The sequence below is a fragment of the Leuresthes tenuis genome, unplaced genomic scaffold, assembly GCF_036924035.1.
Source record: "Leuresthes tenuis unplaced genomic scaffold, fLeuTen1.0.hap1 SCAF_19, whole genome shotgun sequence".
NCBI classification, from domain to species: domain Eukaryota; kingdom Metazoa; phylum Chordata; class Actinopteri; order Atheriniformes; family Atherinopsidae; genus Leuresthes; species Leuresthes tenuis.
The window spans coordinates 11,339,068-11,357,457 of record NW_027325373.1 but is presented as its reverse complement, the minus strand read 5'-3'; the positions used below and the strand labels follow the sequence as shown (position 1 = coordinate 11,357,457).

At 41.9% G+C, this 18,390-nt stretch overlaps 3 protein-coding genes across 3 annotated transcripts; 2 read left to right on the top strand and 1 right to left on the bottom strand.

Moving 5' to 3' along the window:
* Positions 1–4,001: 4,001 nt before the first annotated feature.
* On the top strand, positions 4,002–7,653 carry rhof (ras homolog family member F). The gene is made up of 5 exons (XM_072371595.1): positions 4,002–4,354; positions 4,608–4,695; positions 5,755–5,864; positions 6,213–6,347; positions 6,565–7,653. Exons 1-5 carry the CDS (start codon positions 4,226–4,228, stop codon positions 6,727–6,729), a joined length of 627 nt encoding a protein of 208 aa, XP_072227696.1. The 5' UTR covers positions 4,002–4,225; the 3' UTR covers positions 6,730–7,653.
* tmem120b (transmembrane protein 120B) lies at positions 7,452–16,122 on the bottom strand. The gene is made up of 12 exons (XM_072371594.1): positions 15,970–16,122; positions 13,757–13,875; positions 13,389–13,505; positions 13,219–13,278; positions 13,027–13,122; positions 12,856–12,945; positions 12,685–12,750; positions 12,521–12,582; positions 11,435–11,527; positions 11,070–11,134; positions 10,721–10,789; positions 7,452–9,128 (listed from the first exon to the last, which is right to left on the bottom strand). The coding sequence occupies exons 1-12, from the start codon at positions 16,030–16,032 to the stop codon at positions 9,012–9,014; spliced, it is 1,017 nt and encodes a 338-aa protein (XP_072227695.1). The 5' UTR covers positions 16,033–16,122; the 3' UTR covers positions 7,452–9,011.
* Positions 16,123–16,253: 131 nt separating this feature from the next.
* Positions 16,254–18,197, top strand: morn3 (MORN repeat containing 3). The gene is made up of 6 exons (XM_072371922.1): positions 16,254–16,502; positions 17,036–17,203; positions 17,309–17,466; positions 17,546–17,705; positions 17,805–17,989; positions 18,078–18,197. Exons 2-6 carry the CDS (start codon positions 17,059–17,061, stop codon positions 18,141–18,143), a joined length of 714 nt encoding a protein of 237 aa, XP_072228023.1. The 5' UTR covers positions 16,254–16,502; positions 17,036–17,058; the 3' UTR covers positions 18,144–18,197.
* The last annotated feature ends 193 nt before the right edge of the window (positions 18,198–18,390 follow it).

Here is an 18,390-nt window from a genome sequence, read left to right as displayed (position 1 = left end):
CCAGCGAATATGCATCTTCAAGCATCATCTGTGTGGGCAATATGCAAACCATCTCCTCTCTTCTTGAAGCAGGATTGCAGTCGAGTATAACCTCGTCCATTTCGACATTTCTAGCTGAGCTTCAGCATATAAAACCACAAGGATTTTTTAAAGGTAACGAAATTTGAGCTATTTTACTTCATTTGTCAGTTTTTATATATATATGTATAAATGAACAATATGTCTTTCTTTTAGAGGACAGACATTGATACTTGTGACAAAAAAAAAACGATTCCTGCCAAGCTATGCTGACTTTTGTAAATATTTATCTACAGCCCATATTTTTTGATTGATGTAGCAAACTTACAGTTAGTATTCAAAACAAGTAATCCAAGTTATAAACGAGCAAATAAGACTCTTATTGGAAGACATCTTGTGTTTTTCACTGCTTTCCTTTGTCCAAAGAGACCTTTTGGTGGGAAGTTGCAATACTTGCTCAGTGGTTTCTCTGCTGTTCTCTGTCTCAAAATGGCTTCTTTACAGACAAAGGGAGCACTGTGCTGTAAAATGTTGCTGCGCCATAACTGGGTGAGGCTCGGGAGTGCGCCTCTTTTCCGAGGACGTTGCTCGGTGTTGCAGCGAGTTTTAAAAAGGGAAGTCAGCGCAACGACAGTAGCGGGGGTGATTTCACTGGACACGATGCATGTTTGTCGAAGAAAATAGTGTGGGGGGGGGGGGGGGGAGAAAAATGGTTGACGGTTCGTGTGAGGAAGGAAACTTTAATAACGCTTCGTTTTCAGTCTGACTTGCCCTGGCAACGGCAGTAATCCGAGAGCTCTGGATGGTTGCCATGAGAGCTCGAGCGATGTGCTGCTCCCCCACACTTCCATATAAGGTCAACAGGAATCCTCTGCAGCAGACCTGTCGTGTTTTATCTGGGTGAAGGGTGCTTCGGTCTAATGCGCGTGCTCCCTCCGGTTAGAGGCAGACACAGGCGGATCATCAACCAGCCGGCACAGAAAATGTATCAAGCGCTGCAGAGCAGATAGTGGAAACAAATAAGATGCGATTCTTCTTCTTTTTTTTTCGGTGAAGGAGTTAAAATGATAGATGGGAGGGTCTTTATTCGCTTGCGTAAAAAAAAAAAAAGGAGGGGGGTGGGGGCAAGTTGTATCTCTGAGTCGATGGTGCCTTTCATGCACTCTTTTTCGAGGGCAGAGTGTATGCAGTGAACACCAGGAAACACAAAATCGCAGTCTGTGTGTTGGAGGCCTGTTTTTCTTGTTCTCAGTTCCTTGCCCAGAGCGAGCAATCAAGCGCGCGCAGCCAGGTCACGAGGCTGCTCACACCCTTCTTTCCAAGAGTGTGTCTCTCTGTCCTCCCAATGTCCCCCTCCACTCCACCCCCTCCAGGGCAGTGGATCCAAATTTATGAAGAATGTTTTTATGTGAAGTAAAACATGTAACTTTACGAGATTGCGTTGAAATCCACCAATCGAGTTATTTATAGAAGGCCTTTGTTTGGAGGGGGGAGGGGACAGAAATCCCCCGGTGGGCTGAGCCGCTCAGCGTTACCGCTGACAGACTGGAATATTCCGCACAGGGGATTGGCCTCTCTTCAGCAGGACAGCTGTCTCTCTGCGCGGCGAGAAACATCTTAACAATTGTCCTTTGTTCACTGGTGATGAGGGGCTGTGTACGTGTGGATACTCTGTAGGACAAATCTAATACTCTTTACAGGCTCTCTTTATTCATATGTGAGGCTTCCACTTTTCATTCTGTAAGTCAACCAAGCACTTTTTATTGTATGTGGTAGACTACATAGATTTTCCATAGATCGTGCTTTATGCCATACCACGGCTCATTGTGGACATGAAGCATGTGGGAGGAGTGAGAGGCTCATTTCTGTGGGATCAGAAGCAGACAGGCACACAGCTACATGGCTGTCCTTTGTACTTTCTTTTTTTCTTATTATTGTCATGGACTGTTCATTGAAGCATTTCAGGCATCCACGGAGTCTTTCTGTGTCTTTCTTTTTTTTGTAATCAATGAGCACACTGGCTTTGAGAAGGATTAATTTTTTTTCAGATTGGTATTGTATTAAACATCACTGGCATCTTCTCTTAGCAGCTTTTACATGTTTGCATGTGTTTCTAATGTAATATTCCACAGTATGGCTTGTGATTTGAAGTTTCTTACCTGCTACTCTAATCACTCTCTGTTTTTGATATCTTTTAATAAATACACTGTTCACAAATTTGAATGTTTTTTTTTTTATTATCTTCTTTTTTTTTCTGGGGTTGTGTTTTGTTAAATGGTTCTCAGGCCCATATGTGAAGCAGTGCATACAACAGTGAACGTTACCTCTCATAACGCAGGCTGACATTCCTCTAGGAGCACTGGATGCGACTATGAAAATGCTTTGGAGATTTAAAAAGCACGGTAAAGGCTATCATGAACTAACTGTGTCCTTTTGACACTATTAAACCTTCAAATTTGACTTTGTTGGCTTGTAGTTGAAGAGCCTCCATGATGGGGGGGGGAGAAAAAAAAAAACGCTCCAGACCAAAAACAGCATCTTTGGGTCTTCTGATCATTCATGCTTAGGATCTTTTTTCTTCTGACACACAGTAACCAAGCTTACTGCAGTCATTTGCAATCATCTGCATCATTCAAGCATTTATCCAGAGCTTTTTCCCCCCTTCTAATTCTTAACCTTTTACTTTACCTGCAGTGTTGGTAAAAAAAAAAAAAATTCTCCTGCACCCAGATTCAGATCTTGACTACTGTGTATGTCTTCACTAACAGATGCACCACATCTGGCTCGAGTGTGACCCTGTAATGTCCACCATTCAAACCTGATCAGAAAGCTAAATCTAACTGAGACACTGATTAGACATTCCTCATGTCTCGGAGAAGACTGTCATCGTGTCCTTGTGAGGTCTCGCACTGCGTCTCTTGAATCTTATCTCCAACCCTGCCTATTTATTTGCTGATCTGATTAGCTTGTTGCCGCATACGAGAGCGTGTCCTCATTACACTGAGGATGAGAAAATAGATTGTCCGGGCGGAGGAGTCGTGATGTCTCTGCAGTGAGTGTAATCTTGATGTTTTTTGTTCTAGTTGTTAAAAGATTTAACGTGTAAACTGGCTGCATGTATCCAGCAGCTTTTATCTTTAATGGTAATGACTCAAAAAACAACTCAGTGGGGTTTCTTGCAGTTTTACTCTGTAGAACAATATCCATGACACCAACATCTCTGCCTGATGGTGAAAAAGAGAAAAAGAGAAAAACAGTGGCCAATGTGGGAGAGCAAAGCCTTTACTCTGCTCCACATATTGTACCTTGACTCTCGATCCACATATTGCGTGAATAGCATGTTGTTGAGGTCAGAATGAACCCTATCTAGATAATGACAAAGACGCAGAAGCGTTCTCAGACAGCAGGCTCCAAATAGAGATTGGGTTTGAGCCACATACACACTGAATGATATAGAAAGGTATAAAGAGTTGTCCCAAAACTGAGGTCATTGGGAATTTCCGTGTATGCTGAAATGTACATGTCTCTGTGACGGTCTGTTCAATAAATTCCCCATAAGAGGCTGACACGATGAGTCCGACTACTCTTTTCTCCACAACACCAACTCGAAGTATAATCTCCTCTAGCTGAGCTTTTACATGTTCAGCTTTTTCTGTGGATCCATTCAGTGGATATACACCCAGTCCAACCATTCACTGCCATCGGACCATCACCCCGTCACACATTCCTTAATTCCTTACGTTAACAAAACACTGCTAGCTCCACTTCTTCATCAGTGTTGTCTCACAGTCTTTCTCCCTCACATGCACACGGTCGGTGGAGGCAGTACCTCAGTGCAAGCACACACCCAGAGAGTGAAATGAGCAAACACACTCAAAAGAGGAAGTGGCAGCAACCGCATTCAGCAGCTTCTCATGTGTGCCTCAGCAGCTCTGAGTCTGATGATGGGACGGGAGAGAAGTGTGTGTGTGTGTGGTGGGGGGGGGGTTCAAGTGGAAACGGCATCAGGGTGACAGGAACAGGAAGTGGTGAGCTACCTGGTAAAACATGAGGCATGTCTATTCCTCTCTCTTGACACTGCGTATGAATCATCTGAGCTCTTCCAAATGCAAGTTTTGGTAGTTTTTGCCATGAATGTAACTTAAATCGAGAGGGAGCGTCCTCTTCTTTGTCTGCCTGGCACCTCTTTGACTCGTTTGGAGGCAAAATGACACAAAATGGGAGCGCCGGTGGCACCATGAAAAAGGGAGATGAACTTAAAATTGTGATTGTTGGAGATGGAGGCTGCGGGAAAACATCTCTTCTGATGGTCTACGCCAAAGGAGATTTTCCAGAGGTAAGAGTAGCTCCATTGTCACTACGTGTTCCATATCTCATGGCGTTTTGTGTTGATTTACTAGTACGGGCATGCTTTCTGATTGCTTCAGTGAAAATAGTAATAATGGCGGAATTTGAACTTATTCCAGCCTTTTTTTTCTCTCCTAACCATTTGTGTGAACTCCAATGAGCCTCACGGGTAAATTAAAGTCTGTTTAAGCAGGTAGAAATGTATAAATAAAGAAGATATTTTTCTTGTGTGTCAAAAACAGAAATATGCGCCATCGGTCTTTGAAAAATATGTCACAACTATCTCACTCGGAGGAAAAGAAATAAAGCTCAACCTGTATGACACAGCTGGTAAGACAAAGATCCCTTATTAGGAAAACATTCACGGTCCAGTTTGGACTCACAGTACGTCACATTTCACAATATATGACAATACAGCAGAGTGTGGAGCACACTGACCTCAGTGGCCATGTTTTGTGTCCACGCTGTGCAGATAAATGGCACAAATGCTGACTCCGAGGTCAACGGCGATGTGATGGCGAACAATCACCTAGTTTTTAATTTAAAAAAAATCTTTTAAGATATCGATATCTGGCCACATACAAGCCTGAGAGCTTTGGTATTTATGTCCTTCTGACCCTGATGGACACAGGGGAAGTAGTAAAGGTTGATATTTCTGTCAGCGCAGCAATGTCATCATCATCTTTTAGGAACTAACTGCATTAGCAGCTTCAAATCAGACTTTGTGGCGTCCACGTCACAGACAAATTGATCATAATAAATCATAATAATGATATAATAATAATAATAATAATAAACTTTTATTTGTCTCCATAGCTGCACGAATAAGTGCACAATCAGAAACACGAAGCTAGCAAAATCCCCACATTCCTGCTGATTTTAAGAGTCAGTATTCATGACAACTCTGCAGACTTCTCTTTGAGCAGTCTCTTCATACCTTAAAGCAGCCTAAGGTGACCATCGAATGCTTTCTTAAAAAGCGACACATATTTCTTGTGATCTGGGCTTGAGTCATGAGTACATATTGGAGTTATGAAGGCTGCACGGCTCCATACTAATGGGCCTAAACAGAGGAGCTGAGATGAAAGTAACCTTTGCTGTATTTCTTTGGGGGAAAGAATTAAATGGAGTGTTTTCAGTCACTTCATTTTCAGGAAAAGCCATGACAGTCTTGTGCTGGAACTTATCTTTTGACTAACAGCAGCAGGGTGCCTTACATCAGCAGAGGAGGAAACTGAAGTCAGGATGTGGTTATACATGTTTACCCGTAGCTTTGACACATATCATATCTGTATTGTCAGGCATCCAAAGTAGAACAGTTTTGTTTGTTTGTGTGAGTCCTGTTGTTCATTTACACACGTCAAATAACTGAAGCTTTTGTTTCTTTAGGACAGGACGACTATGACAGACTAAGGCCACTTTCATACCAAGAAGCCAATCTGATTTTAGTCTGCTTTGACGTCACAAACCCCACCAGCTTTGAGAATGTCCTGATAAAGGTACTCCGTCCAACAATGCATGTGCTGCAAATTAAACGCTTGACAACGAAGCGAGAGTGTGTTTGTTTGCCCCGAAGTGGAGTTTCGGTCTGCTCCTCAAGTTCAGCGAGTTAATGACTGACAGTCTGGTATGTAGGCATGGGCTGCTTTCTTTTAGCTGTGATTAACTCATGCAGTATGTGAGGCACTATGGACGTTGATCCCCTTTGGACTATTCACTGCTGCAAAAACAAACAGAGAGAAAGGCTGTCAGATAATTCAATCCAGGAAGGCAGCAGGGCCTGACGTTAAAACAAGAATTGACACACCTCGTTTCAGGCTCTTAAATCTTCCTTTTTGTTTGCCCAGTGGTTCCCGGAGGTGAGGCATTTCTGCCCGAACATACCAGTCATCTTAATTGGCTGCAAGACTGACCTCAGGAAGGATAAAGAGTGTGCGAGAAAGCTGAAGGCCATGAAACAGGATCCCATCACTTACATACAGGTAAGAAAACGAGCAGCGTGCAGACTGTCACTGAAATACGAAACCAGGTGTTTTCACTGAGGTAACAGGAGGGAAACTGTGACATGAAAAGGGAAGCAGAGCACATGACCATATCCCGCTCTATTAGCAACTTCTCTCGTCCAAATGCGCATTTTCCTTTGCTTGTATCAGTCCCAGTCACATTTCCCAGTCTAATTTCTGGTTGTTCTGGCTGCAGGGTGAGGAGACCCGCCAGCAGATGAATGCGGACCTCTACCTCGAGTGCTCAGCAAAATATCAAGAGAACGTGGAAGACCTATTCAGGGAGGCAACGAAAATAGCTCTGGTCTTCAATCGTAAACAGAGGAACCACAAGAGGAAGAGGAAATGTGTTGTTCTGTGAACATTAAAGGACAGAAGCTCCCGTGGTCCCACTCTCCTGCAGGCTATTACTGTTCGGGGCAAGTTTTTATATTCAGAGAGGGTGAACTTTAAAGTACCTTATCAGCCCCTGAACCACCAGCCGACCTTTACTGAATGTGCAACAAAACGACTATTACAGCAACAGGAAAGACTTTTTTTTTTTTTTGTATGACATTTGTCAAAGTAGCACACAACTTCAGACTTCCTGTCATCGCACTGTTCTTTTAAATGTGATTTAATTTTTACTAGAAAAAAAAAAAAAACATACACAGTTTAGTTTGAAAATGCAGTGAATTGTGGAATTTAAAAAATTTATTTATTGGAGGAATGTGAACAGCTTGTTTTTGATTTGCCGACATGGATTTTATTTGATGGGCCTGTTTTAAAAAACCCCAAAACAAAAAAAAAATGACCTTATGGTACTTTAGTTCAAGAACTGTTGACATACAAGGGAGGTTTGTGGATTTCAAGCACAACACGCAGCACTTTCACGTCGTCACGGGGCTCCGTGGGCCTGCAACGGGGCTCTTAGCTTCAACAACAGCGCCCACTAGAGGCGGAAAGGACCGCACACCTTGTCAAGGCCACAGCCACAACTACATTTTCAGCATTGAAATAAAGGCAAATATTGTCACTGTCGTTGCCCATGAAACACTTTCATATTTGTTGTTTTACATGAGGCGTTTAATATTTTTCACAACAATGTACACAGACCAAGAAACTGGCACCTGCCTTGCGTTACTGGCCACACTCCAGGCACCCGGTACAGGCCTGAAACGAACGGCTACATCATGAAAATGAGGAAATAACGTTGTTTTGTGCATTCAAGCAACTCTAAAATGAAATGTAACATTTTGGTTCCTAACATGCTTAAATTGCCCTCAATAAAAGTCACACACAAGTGCTGCAATTCTCTGAAGGAGCATGATTTAAAAAAATAAATAAAAGATAAGCAGGACTTTTTGTTTTGTTTTTGGCCAAATCAAGGGACAGTAAGGCATTATAAACCTGAGCCTTGAGAACTTTCACAAAACACATACGAGACAAAACCACAGGTATCCGGAGGGAAAGTTTCAAACAAAAATCCAAGCAAATATTTAATCATGGAGCATACTGGCATTTCGATAAGAACTACAAAAACATAATCCAGAACCAGTGTGAATAGCAGCATTTGATGGTTTCTGCAGCATCACATTAAAAATTTCAACGATCCGAACAGTAAGGAAAACTCAAAAATTTGCTCGAGGAGTTTCAATGCATCTGAAGTTTGTGAGAAATCGTTCAGATCCATTAAGCTCTTCCAACACGATTAAGACCCTCAGTGAAACATGATAAACTCGCAGTTTACAGTCTGTCAGTAATGTTGGTTAAGATGGGAGTTCACATGAAAATATCTGATAATATCTGAAGAAAAACCATGGTAGGTTTTATGTGCATCTTCTTGTTATCTGCGGGAGGAACCAAGTTTAGGCAGCGCATACGATAACTTGTAATCACTGCCTGAAGAGGGAGATGGTTTTGCATTCCCTTGTTCTCCCAACTTTAATAATAATAATAAAAAATTTTAAAAAGTAAAAACGGAGTGGCCTCAGGCTGTAGTCAGAGTTTCCTTTCTCACTCCCTTAAACTGAAGTTAAGTTCAAGCAACTTACAGTTTATCTTTTTAATGTTGTGGACCTAAATGGATTATTTCTGAGAGAAAAACTCTGGAGGAAATACTGGTTAGCAATGAATGTGCATGACACTGGATGGAGAACAACGCGGACCAAAATAAAAGAAAGTGAAGTGCAGTGCCAGGGTGAACATGAGCCCGAGCCAGTTTGACCATTAATACTTCACAGAAGTATGCGCGGGACAGACTTTAGGTCTTGAAAGGCAAACTATGTTCAGTTCTGCTACCTGCTCTCGTTTAGTTGCATATGAGTTGAACAAAAGGCTCTCTGATGCTCATGCACCAACACAAACATCGAGTAACACGTCCTCTCCGCTCGCGTTTTATATACACAGGAAAAAGCAACACACTGTTCATCTTAATTCGATGAACATCAGCACTGATTTGCCCCTCACAAGGTCATTAGAAAGTAAGAGCATGGTTGCCGGATACTTCGGCTGGACGCTGCTGCCGTCAGAGCCTGAGAGAGACGTCGGCTTCAGCCCCGTCCTCTCTCAGCCCGATCGCTCTGTGGTCGGTCCGTCGGGCGGTCGTGCGCGTTTGCTTTCCGATTACTGGCCGTTTTGAAGGATCTTTCGCTCGAGCCGTTCTCAGTCACTCTTTTGCACTTTGTCCTGGTTCGTCTGAACTTTTTGGCGGACAACTTTTAACGTGGTGAGGAAATTCCCCAGGAAGAGGACAAGAAACGTCAGCGCCAGCATAAATACCTGGAAGCAAAGAAAAAGGGAGAGTTTTATTCCAGTATTCAAGTCTCGACATCAACTGGCTCCATCAGAAAGACGATTTAAAAAAAATAAAAAAGCCTTCATATGCTACAAACATTTACCATCTTCAGCTGCAGTTGCCATCTTTTCCCTCCCAATGAAGAATAAGTGACCACAGCACTTTATTTAAAATTTCAGAAAGATCTTTTTATCATCCAACAAATGATACAGAACCATCTTATGCTAACGGAGATAAAAAAAAAAAGAAGAACTTCTCTCCTTCTCATTTGGAGAATTGGAACAGCTCCTATTGCGGCTGCAGCTCAGATTCTTCCGGGTCATTGCACTCTGTTATGAAGACCTAAATAAGAGACAACCCGACCGGACCCCACGGTTTCCAGTTATCTGCCTCAGGGTGGCGCTTTGAATTACACTAAATACCGGCCTCCTTCGTACTTCATCTCTGCTGGTGAGTTCTTAAAGAAAAGTGAATCTACCGTGTCGAAAGACAAGTCTTATGATGATGGGTCGCACGGCTACAAGCACAGTTAAGTTGAGCTACCTCTCCAACTTCCAGACACTCCTCGTCCCAGTATGCAGGCATGGGAGAGGAATCGAGTTATAAATCGAAGTGGGTCGGTGTGGACTGTGAAAAATTTTCTCTATGGAGAAAGTTGTGACTGTTTGAATTTACTGCACCGTCATCATCTTTAAGTTACTTGAATGGTCATTTTGACAGACGGTTTGGAAATGCTTTAAGACGCCACTGGACAGGCTGTGCTAATGGGCCAATTTTCAGACCATTTAGCTGTCTGACAAAAGAAGAAAAATTTATATGAGTAAGAGCATCTTTCTGAGGACTTCTGCTCTATTAATATACACTTAGACTTTACCATTTTCACAAAACAAGGCAGCCTATCCCATGTGATTATTCTTTGTTGTTACCGGCTTCTTCTTCTGTGTCCTGGACAGGAACTGTGGAGGTCCAGCTGAGTGCTTACATGCAGGACTGCTTCAGCTCCCAACTGCATTATCTAAGAGTGTCAATCAAGTTTTAAAAGCTTCGATTTTATACAATTTCAGTCAAAGCAAAGGTACTTTTTCATGCGGCGTAAGCGTGCTCAGTATTTAATAGTAATAGTAATATTTTCAGCTGTCAGAAACCAGACTTTCTTGCTTGATGGATGCTGTACGAGTCCGAATACAGAAACCTTAACATTTTTGGTTTTGCAATGAATAAATACCCTGCAAAATTTCCCAGGTTTTTGCATCAGCTTTCATGCAACACCTATGTGATGTATAAATGTGGTCATCTGCAACCAAGCAGCAAAGATCCATCACGTGCCTCTGCTACTGAGCGGGTGCAGACCAAAAATGAAAACCAAACCTAAACTGAAACTGTGCGGACAGAGCAGAGTATGCATACACCCAGATCAATCTCCCAAACCCTCAGGACGAAGTTGAAGGATGAAAAGACTTTTTCAAAGGAACACGGAACAGTCCCACAATCAGTTTGTGCACAAAGGTGCAGTAACTATTCCAAATCTTCAACCGATCTGACATTTAACGACTGAGCCTGCCAGTGTGATCTTTACCTGCCACTCCTTACAGTCCTCATGTCCTGCCAAGCGAAACAGGGTCACCGAGTTGTACAGCTGCCAAAACTGCAACGATAGAGAAGGCATCATCTTTCATTATGTCTCAACACACTGATGGCACAAGCAACATTCCCCTTTGATCTTTTCCCAGAGAAACACTGCCTTTAATGCAAAGAACACAGATCGAAAACCAAGGCAGACACAAATTTTAGGTTTTCGTCACTGAACCCATTAGCGCACGTAATCTCGTCCAATGTTCTCCCGATTTGAAAATACTGAAAAGTGGTGCTAAAGCTGCCATTCGATGCCAAATACAAGTAGAAACAACAAGAAAGGTTCGACTTACATGGCCAAAAAAGAGGAAAGGCAAAAGAAAAGTGAGTCCTCTCCACATCCAGGACTGGAACCCCTCTGCAAAGACACAAAAAACGAACAACTGTGAGCTCAAACATGAGAATGAACACTGCAGAAGTGATTCATCTGCTGCCGCTCAGTCGTCTCTGCACAACAATTTGACATTAGAGATGGCTTTAAGAGAGCAGTTCAACAAGGCCTTACTCAAGTTACCAGACATCTCCATCGCAACACACTGATGTTAACAGCTGTCTCCGTTCCTCACCTTTACCCCATTTATCCAGACATGGTGCTGCAGATGGCTCAAGAGTTCAAAAGGATTGAAATGACTAACACCAAAAATAGCTTACAACTCACCCACTGTGAGGTCCAGCTGATTTCTCTCTCCCAAAGCGCGCAGCCGGTATAAGCAGCCGCTCTGGTAGTAATACTGAAGGAACTGAAGAAAGCCTGGAGGACAGAGCGATGGCAGAAATGATTAGATTGTAGCACGTTGCAAGAATGATGAGTAGAATTCAGACTTTCACCTCCACAAACAGAATCCCAGATAAGGAATCTATTGTATTAATTTAAAATAAAAAAAATAAAAAATAAAATAAAAAGATTTTAAGGCCAAATGCGAGGCTTCTGAAATCCACCGATCGACACGTCCTAATCTAACACACGTTCACACTTCAGTCGCACTGAGACGCTCAGCGGCTCCTGAATGTTCATTTCACTGCAAAGTCTGTTCAAAACAAACTTTTCACTGTGCTGTAAAACGCTGGGATTCCTGGAGTTGCTTCCAGCGACCTGCTCCGACACAACAGACGACTCGAAAACATCGGAGGGCACGAGAACATTTTAAGTCTCAAACACTCAGCCACAAAACCCCCTGAAACACTACCATGACGACAGCACAGTGCTGAACAGGACTCGGTCTGGACCATATGTGGACATTACACAGAAGTTTCTCAATTTATGAAAGGAACAGTCAGAGTGTGTGTGTGTGTGTGTCCACTTTTCTGCACACACACAAAACAGGGACAGCAACGTATTTTATTTTTTTTTGCTCGGTCTTACAGTGTCTGGGTTAGGATTTGAAAAAGTTATTACTATTCTGACCAATACTGCTCAGAAATCTCCTACTTTTGCAGCGCTTTAATGGAATATTTTTGTAAAAAGAGAGAAAATTGAACAAAGTCAGGACAAAATTAACAATACGTCAATAAAATGTTCTGTATAGCGATTATCACTGTACTGCAATTTCATCTAAAGTCAAAGCTTAAAAAAAAAAAAAAACTCTTTAACAGCACTTTCATTATTTCAATATCCTTGCATAAGTAAAAACTTTGGAATACTGCCCCGGATATTTCCGACCCAATTCTCAGACAGAATGTCATCCGACTAAAGCACCATACACGTAAGGTAAAGACAACAACTGTAACAAACCACAAGACTTACTCTGATAGATGGAGAATGCAAGAAACTGGCTCCTGAACATCTGATACATTGGCCCCTCTGGCCTTCAGAAAGACACAAAGTTAAAAACAGGAAGGATGCTGTGGCCACGTTTCAAGAATCTAAAAACATGCCGACCAAATAAAAGAAGAATCAAACCAACTCACCAGGTAAGCATAACGCCTGACAGAAAGGTGGAGACATAGTGGTGAGACACCCACCAGCCTTTGATCCTGAAATGTTTGGGATTGTAGGGTTTAAATAAAATTTTAAAAAAATAAAGCCTTTACAAATCCAAGATCATATACGTTCCAAAAGAAACGCTAAAGTTCACACACCTGGAGCCATTGCTCATGAGGATGCTTTCTCTTATGGTCAAGGTGCAGTAATACCACACCAGTAAGAAGTTGAAGATTTCATCAGTGACTCTAAACAGGGTAGTGAAAATAAAGAAATTAGCACATTCCTTCAAGACCAAGAAGAATGAATAAATAATAAAGTCATCTCACCGATAGTTGAGAAAGAAGAGGCAGGTTATAGCTCCAAACATCAAGATTATTGTCATATAAAGCTTGAATTTCTCATACTCGTCTTTGTAGGCAAACCTGCGGGAATAAACGGATGAAGATGTGACTGAAATACAGACGAGAGTCTCAAACTATATCCGAATCAGCTGTTTAACGGCAAAACGTGTCACATACTTTGCCTGGTTACTCAGAAGCGTCACGTTCACATTGCCCAAGACCAAACTCAAGTACAGTCTGAAAACAAAAGCCCCGAAAGTTAGTTCAGCCTGAAAACTTGTACAGTTTCCATGGAGCTTTTCGCGTTCAACATGAGTGAATATAAAAAGGCGTAGAAACGTCCTTACCCGTTCTTCTTTGGCAAATATGCTTCCATATCAAAGAAAATGTGTTCTTTATCTTTTATTTGCGTTTTGATGTCCGTCATTAGTTTCAGCTCTTCCTCGTCACACGTCTGTGCGCACCTGGAAGGTTCCCGAGTGGAGGGAAAATCCAAGGGGAAGGACAAAGGAGGTCATCTCAGTGAAATAAAGAACACATGTCCATTTATGTGAAAGGACTTATTGTGATCAAACAGCAAAAAGTCAGTCCCGGTAGACCAAAGATTGATCATCAATGCAATTTTAACCAAAAATGAGTCATTTTCAGTGTGCTTGAGTCACAGAAACCCATCTGATGTAAGGGTTCATTTTCACTAGATGTTGGTGATACTCACTTGCCCAAGCTGTGCCTCAGGTCTTTCAGACATTTTCTCTGTTTACTGATGGCACTGCTGCATGTCGCCTGAAGATTGGTGAGCTCCTCCAGTTTGTGTCTGTATATCTTATGAGTTTCCTGAGGATCAAACAAACACACGTTGGGTTAGAAACATCTGCAGACCGGCAGAACTGAACACCAAAGGTATCAGCTTGTTGTCAGAGGAAAGAACAGATCACACTGTGATTCTGTATTTAGCGGTGAGATAAACATCCCACTTTACGTGCATTTGTTGTGGTAGACCACTCCAGAAATATCCGTTGCCATGAGACAGCTTAATTTGTCTACGTCTGACAACTTAAAACAACATTGAAACTGAGCCACATCTCATTTTACATTTTCAACAGCGAACTTTCAGAGTGAAACGGGAGCCCACCTGTTCCTGGTGGCAAAGCTGTGCAGCCAGCATAGATAATCCCATGATCTGACGTAAGGGACTCGATACCAACCGCCTGAAAAATTATTTGCAGCGCTCATCCCTGACAGCCATTTGACGTGACTTCCTACTGTCATACATCTACGATATAGAGAGATCTTAGTAGCATGTCACACAACACTGCGAGGCAGTGGTCGACTTTCTGAGGACATACATGATAAAAATGTAATTTAAAAGGGAAAATGGAGGAGGAGACCTGAAAAAAAAAACACTAATTTTCTCACCAAATGTAGTCTTGTCTGAAAAAAGTTTGAATTCCATATGCAGAAATAGAAAAACAGTGGCTCCCTTTAATTAAATTAAAAGAAAAAAAAGCTTTATTTACCTCAAAGGACAATCATATTAAAACACTGAAACGTTTGAAGGCTAACTCTGTTCAAGTGTAAGCAATCGCATTAAGCCACAACTTAAGGAGCACCAAGTTCTCTCTCACGCTGTCGCAGTGTTTGCACAGAGCATCACCCGACAAGCTTACACACACATGACCAATTAAAGGTCTGCCTTACAACACAGGTTGGTCAGGGACGTACACAAGACCAGTAGTGGCCAGATGCAAAAAAAAAACAACAAAAAAAAAAAACAGGCAAAAATGGCATTTCAGGACACAAACAGTCACTTTGCACAAGACATAAGGACTTTTTTCTATTTTAAAATTAGGACACAAATCAAGTCCTGGCCAAAAAGATTCTATGTCAAACCTGTATCTGCTGAAGGGTTAGTAGCTGAAGGATACATAAGTAACAACATGTTCAACATGTCCTGAAAGCATAATGTCCTTTGGAACCCTTGAATGATGCTTAAAATAATTAAGTGTGAGCAAACACTGTTGTGCAAAGTTTGACCCAATGCCCCTCACGATTTCCATCTCTTTCATCATCAGTTCACAATTCAAAATATGGGCATCATTTTACTAAATGGGTCTCTCCAAACCCAAACAGCCCAGAGTCAGCGCTTGAAGCCAAAAGACATCAAACTTTGACATGGAGTCTGCTCAGGTGTGAGCTTCAGTAATCCCTGAATCAACCATTCAGGCAAATGCCGTTCATCGTTATTACCATCTTCTTCTTTTCGGGAGCAGTTCTAGGTTAAACATTTTGACCGCATCCCAGATCCACTGATCAGCTTTCAAATACCAGCTGTATGAGAAGCGGGGTGGTCGTAACCCACGATCACAGATCAGAAGATGTTTCATTGCAGCTCAAAGTGGAGGACATATTTTTACAAGTTGCTTCAAGTTAGCAAACTACAGCTAAATTGACCTCGCCTGTCAACGAATGATTGATAATGGATTCAGTGGCTACTAAATTATTTACCCATGCAAATGAATTGTGACACAGACTTACAGCCTTACCATAACTTTGCTGGCATCTGCTTAATCAATAGCACCACAGTGCAAATGAGTGGTTAGCTTTGCTGTGGCTGCGCTTCAGCGGCAACAGAAGACGAGTAACCTGCTGCTAACGCTAGCATCAATAGCACATGGATGCTACAGCGAAGTCCAAGATGAATAACACCTTTTAAAATATAATCCATCCTCCAGATATTGCTACCGACGGCACAGGTATTGCCTCACGGAAGCGTTTGAGGCTGAGCCGGGAATGAATGGCGAACAGTAAAGAGCCAGGCAAACTACCATAGCCGCCGCTACAGTATCTGCTGTCAGTGACATCCACGGCAAGATACTGCCCGCAACCCACCGCGTATAATAAAACACTCGTCTAAGTGGTTCTAGTCACCTGTAATTGTTGATATTCTTCGTCAATTTCCTCCCACTCCGTCTGAAACTTCGGTTTGGACATCGTAGAACAGTGGACGACGAGGTGAAATCAAAGCCTCCACAAGGTTTCACCCGGAGTGCCTCTTCACACAGCCTGCTCTGTCCCACTCGGACGCTTCTTAATTGTGCTGCACTGCGCATGCGCAAAGTCGACTGGTCGGCCAAACGCAGTTGAACCACAGTTGAATCTCTTCAGAGTCAACAACCTTTATCAAATAGTTCAAACTGATCTGGCCTCGCCAAGTACCTCCAAGCTTATTCGACTTTAAATTTAAATAGGCTTAAATTAAAAGTCACTCTACACCAATTACAGTGCAGATTGCTGTTGCTAGGATACAACTCGCACAACTGCTCCCTTCGCTGCAGGCAGCAGCAGAAGAAATTTACACTGCTTGCTATCAATATGTTTTCTTAACTTCTTCGGTAACTAGATGGCCAGATTTGACAAGCGATTGAGTTTAAATAAGTCATCTGCTTGGACACCCTGCCAAGGTATTATAATTTCCTCTGAATTAGTGTTGTCTTTTTTTTCTGGACAGTGAGAAGGGACATTAGAGAATATTTCCAGTGGTGATTAACAGCCAGTACGGCGTTTTGAAATATATTTCATTGTAAATATGAGCCTAAATGTTCTGAGATGTTCACACAAACAAGCGTTTTTGTTGTCACCAGTTTGACAACAAAAAACATAACGTGACCAAGACAGAGGACTTTAATAGATATATATATATAAACGCTTGTGGACATATTCAACCAAAATGTATCTTTTTAGTTTATGTTAAATTGTCTATGTTTAAACAAAGGAAAGGTTGTAAAACATGGTTGCGGTAATATCAGGGTTTTGTCTATTTTGTTTCATGCCAGCCAGAATTACTTGTCATAATTGAAATGATATAGTTGAAATGATTTATGAAATTAACCAGCCAAAAAGGAAAATCTCCTTGAATCAGTTTATTGATATTAGGGGGGGAATAAACCAGCTTGTATTCTCATGATTGTAACATGTTTTGTATTTATTTCACAAGGTCCCTAAAAGCTACCTCCAGCCATGCCATACCTCAAACCATCAAATAATACCCTGCCAAGCTCAACACTGAAGGAGATTAAGTCACAGAAATGTGGACTTCGACACACAGTTTTCTCTGTCAATGGAAATGAATACACCGGGGAGTGGCAGGACAGCAAGAAGCATGGTTAGACACTTTTCAGCGTTAGCTTCACAGTTTTCCTTGTAAATCAGAATTGATTCCTGTTATAGTATTTGCTGATAAGCTCAATAGTGGATTTTTGTTGTTAAGGCAAGGGAACTCAGATTTGGAAGAGACCTGGTGCCATTTATAACGGAGAGTGGAAATTCGGAAAACGTGATGGATATGGCACCTACAGCGTGCTAATCTCAGAATCAAAGGAGTATGCAAGGAAGTACAGTGGTGGATGGAAAAATGGGAAGAAGCATGTATGTATGTGTAAAATGTTTTATGTAGACGCTGCAACACACGTGTGCCCGGTTTGTGATACATTTTTCATCTCCTCAGGGGTATGGGACGTACTTTTACAACAACTCTGCAGTCTATGAAGGCGAGTGGCGTGAGGACCAACGGAGTGGCTGGGGAAGGATGTACTTTGAGAATGGAGACATCTATGAGGGAGAGTGGATGAGGGACAAGCATCACGGGCAAGGAATCATTAGATTTTGTGAGAGAAATCTGCTTCGTATACGTCTGAATTTAAAGAGATTGTAGTTTTCAGCTGTCAAATATGGCGTTGAATTTTATTTTTCAACTTGTGTTAAAGCAAATGGAAACTGGTATGAGGGCAACTGGCACGATGGTAAGAAGAGTGGTGATGGAAAGTTCTACTATTCTGACAAGGGCGTGCTTTATGAGGGCTTTTGGGTGGATGGAGTGGCAAAATGCGGGACTCTGTCTGACTCTGAGAGGGACAAAGCTCCAACGCCAGCCAAATATCCAATTCCAAAGGTACAACACTTGGACAACTAGTTTTCTGTCAATATCACTGAATCACTTTCATGATGAATTTACATATGCCCTTCTGTTCTCTTTTAAGCTACAACTGATGGATATGGAGTTGGTTTTAAAAGAAGCGAAATCAGCTTACCATGATCAGTCTTGACAATCAACGATTGGATCAACAAGTTTCTCCCCCATCACGTGAATAAAAAAAAATAAAAAAAATTGCCTGATGTAGTCTCCCTAGTTCCATCCTGTTGGGATTTTCACCTTAATAAACCTTTTCTGAGTTCACGATTAAACTGAGTGAAACCAACTGATAACTTTAAAAAGGTTAATTCTGCTATTATTGCAACTGTCGTGTTAACTGATCCATTTAAACAATGTGAAGAGGAAAACTATATTTTCTG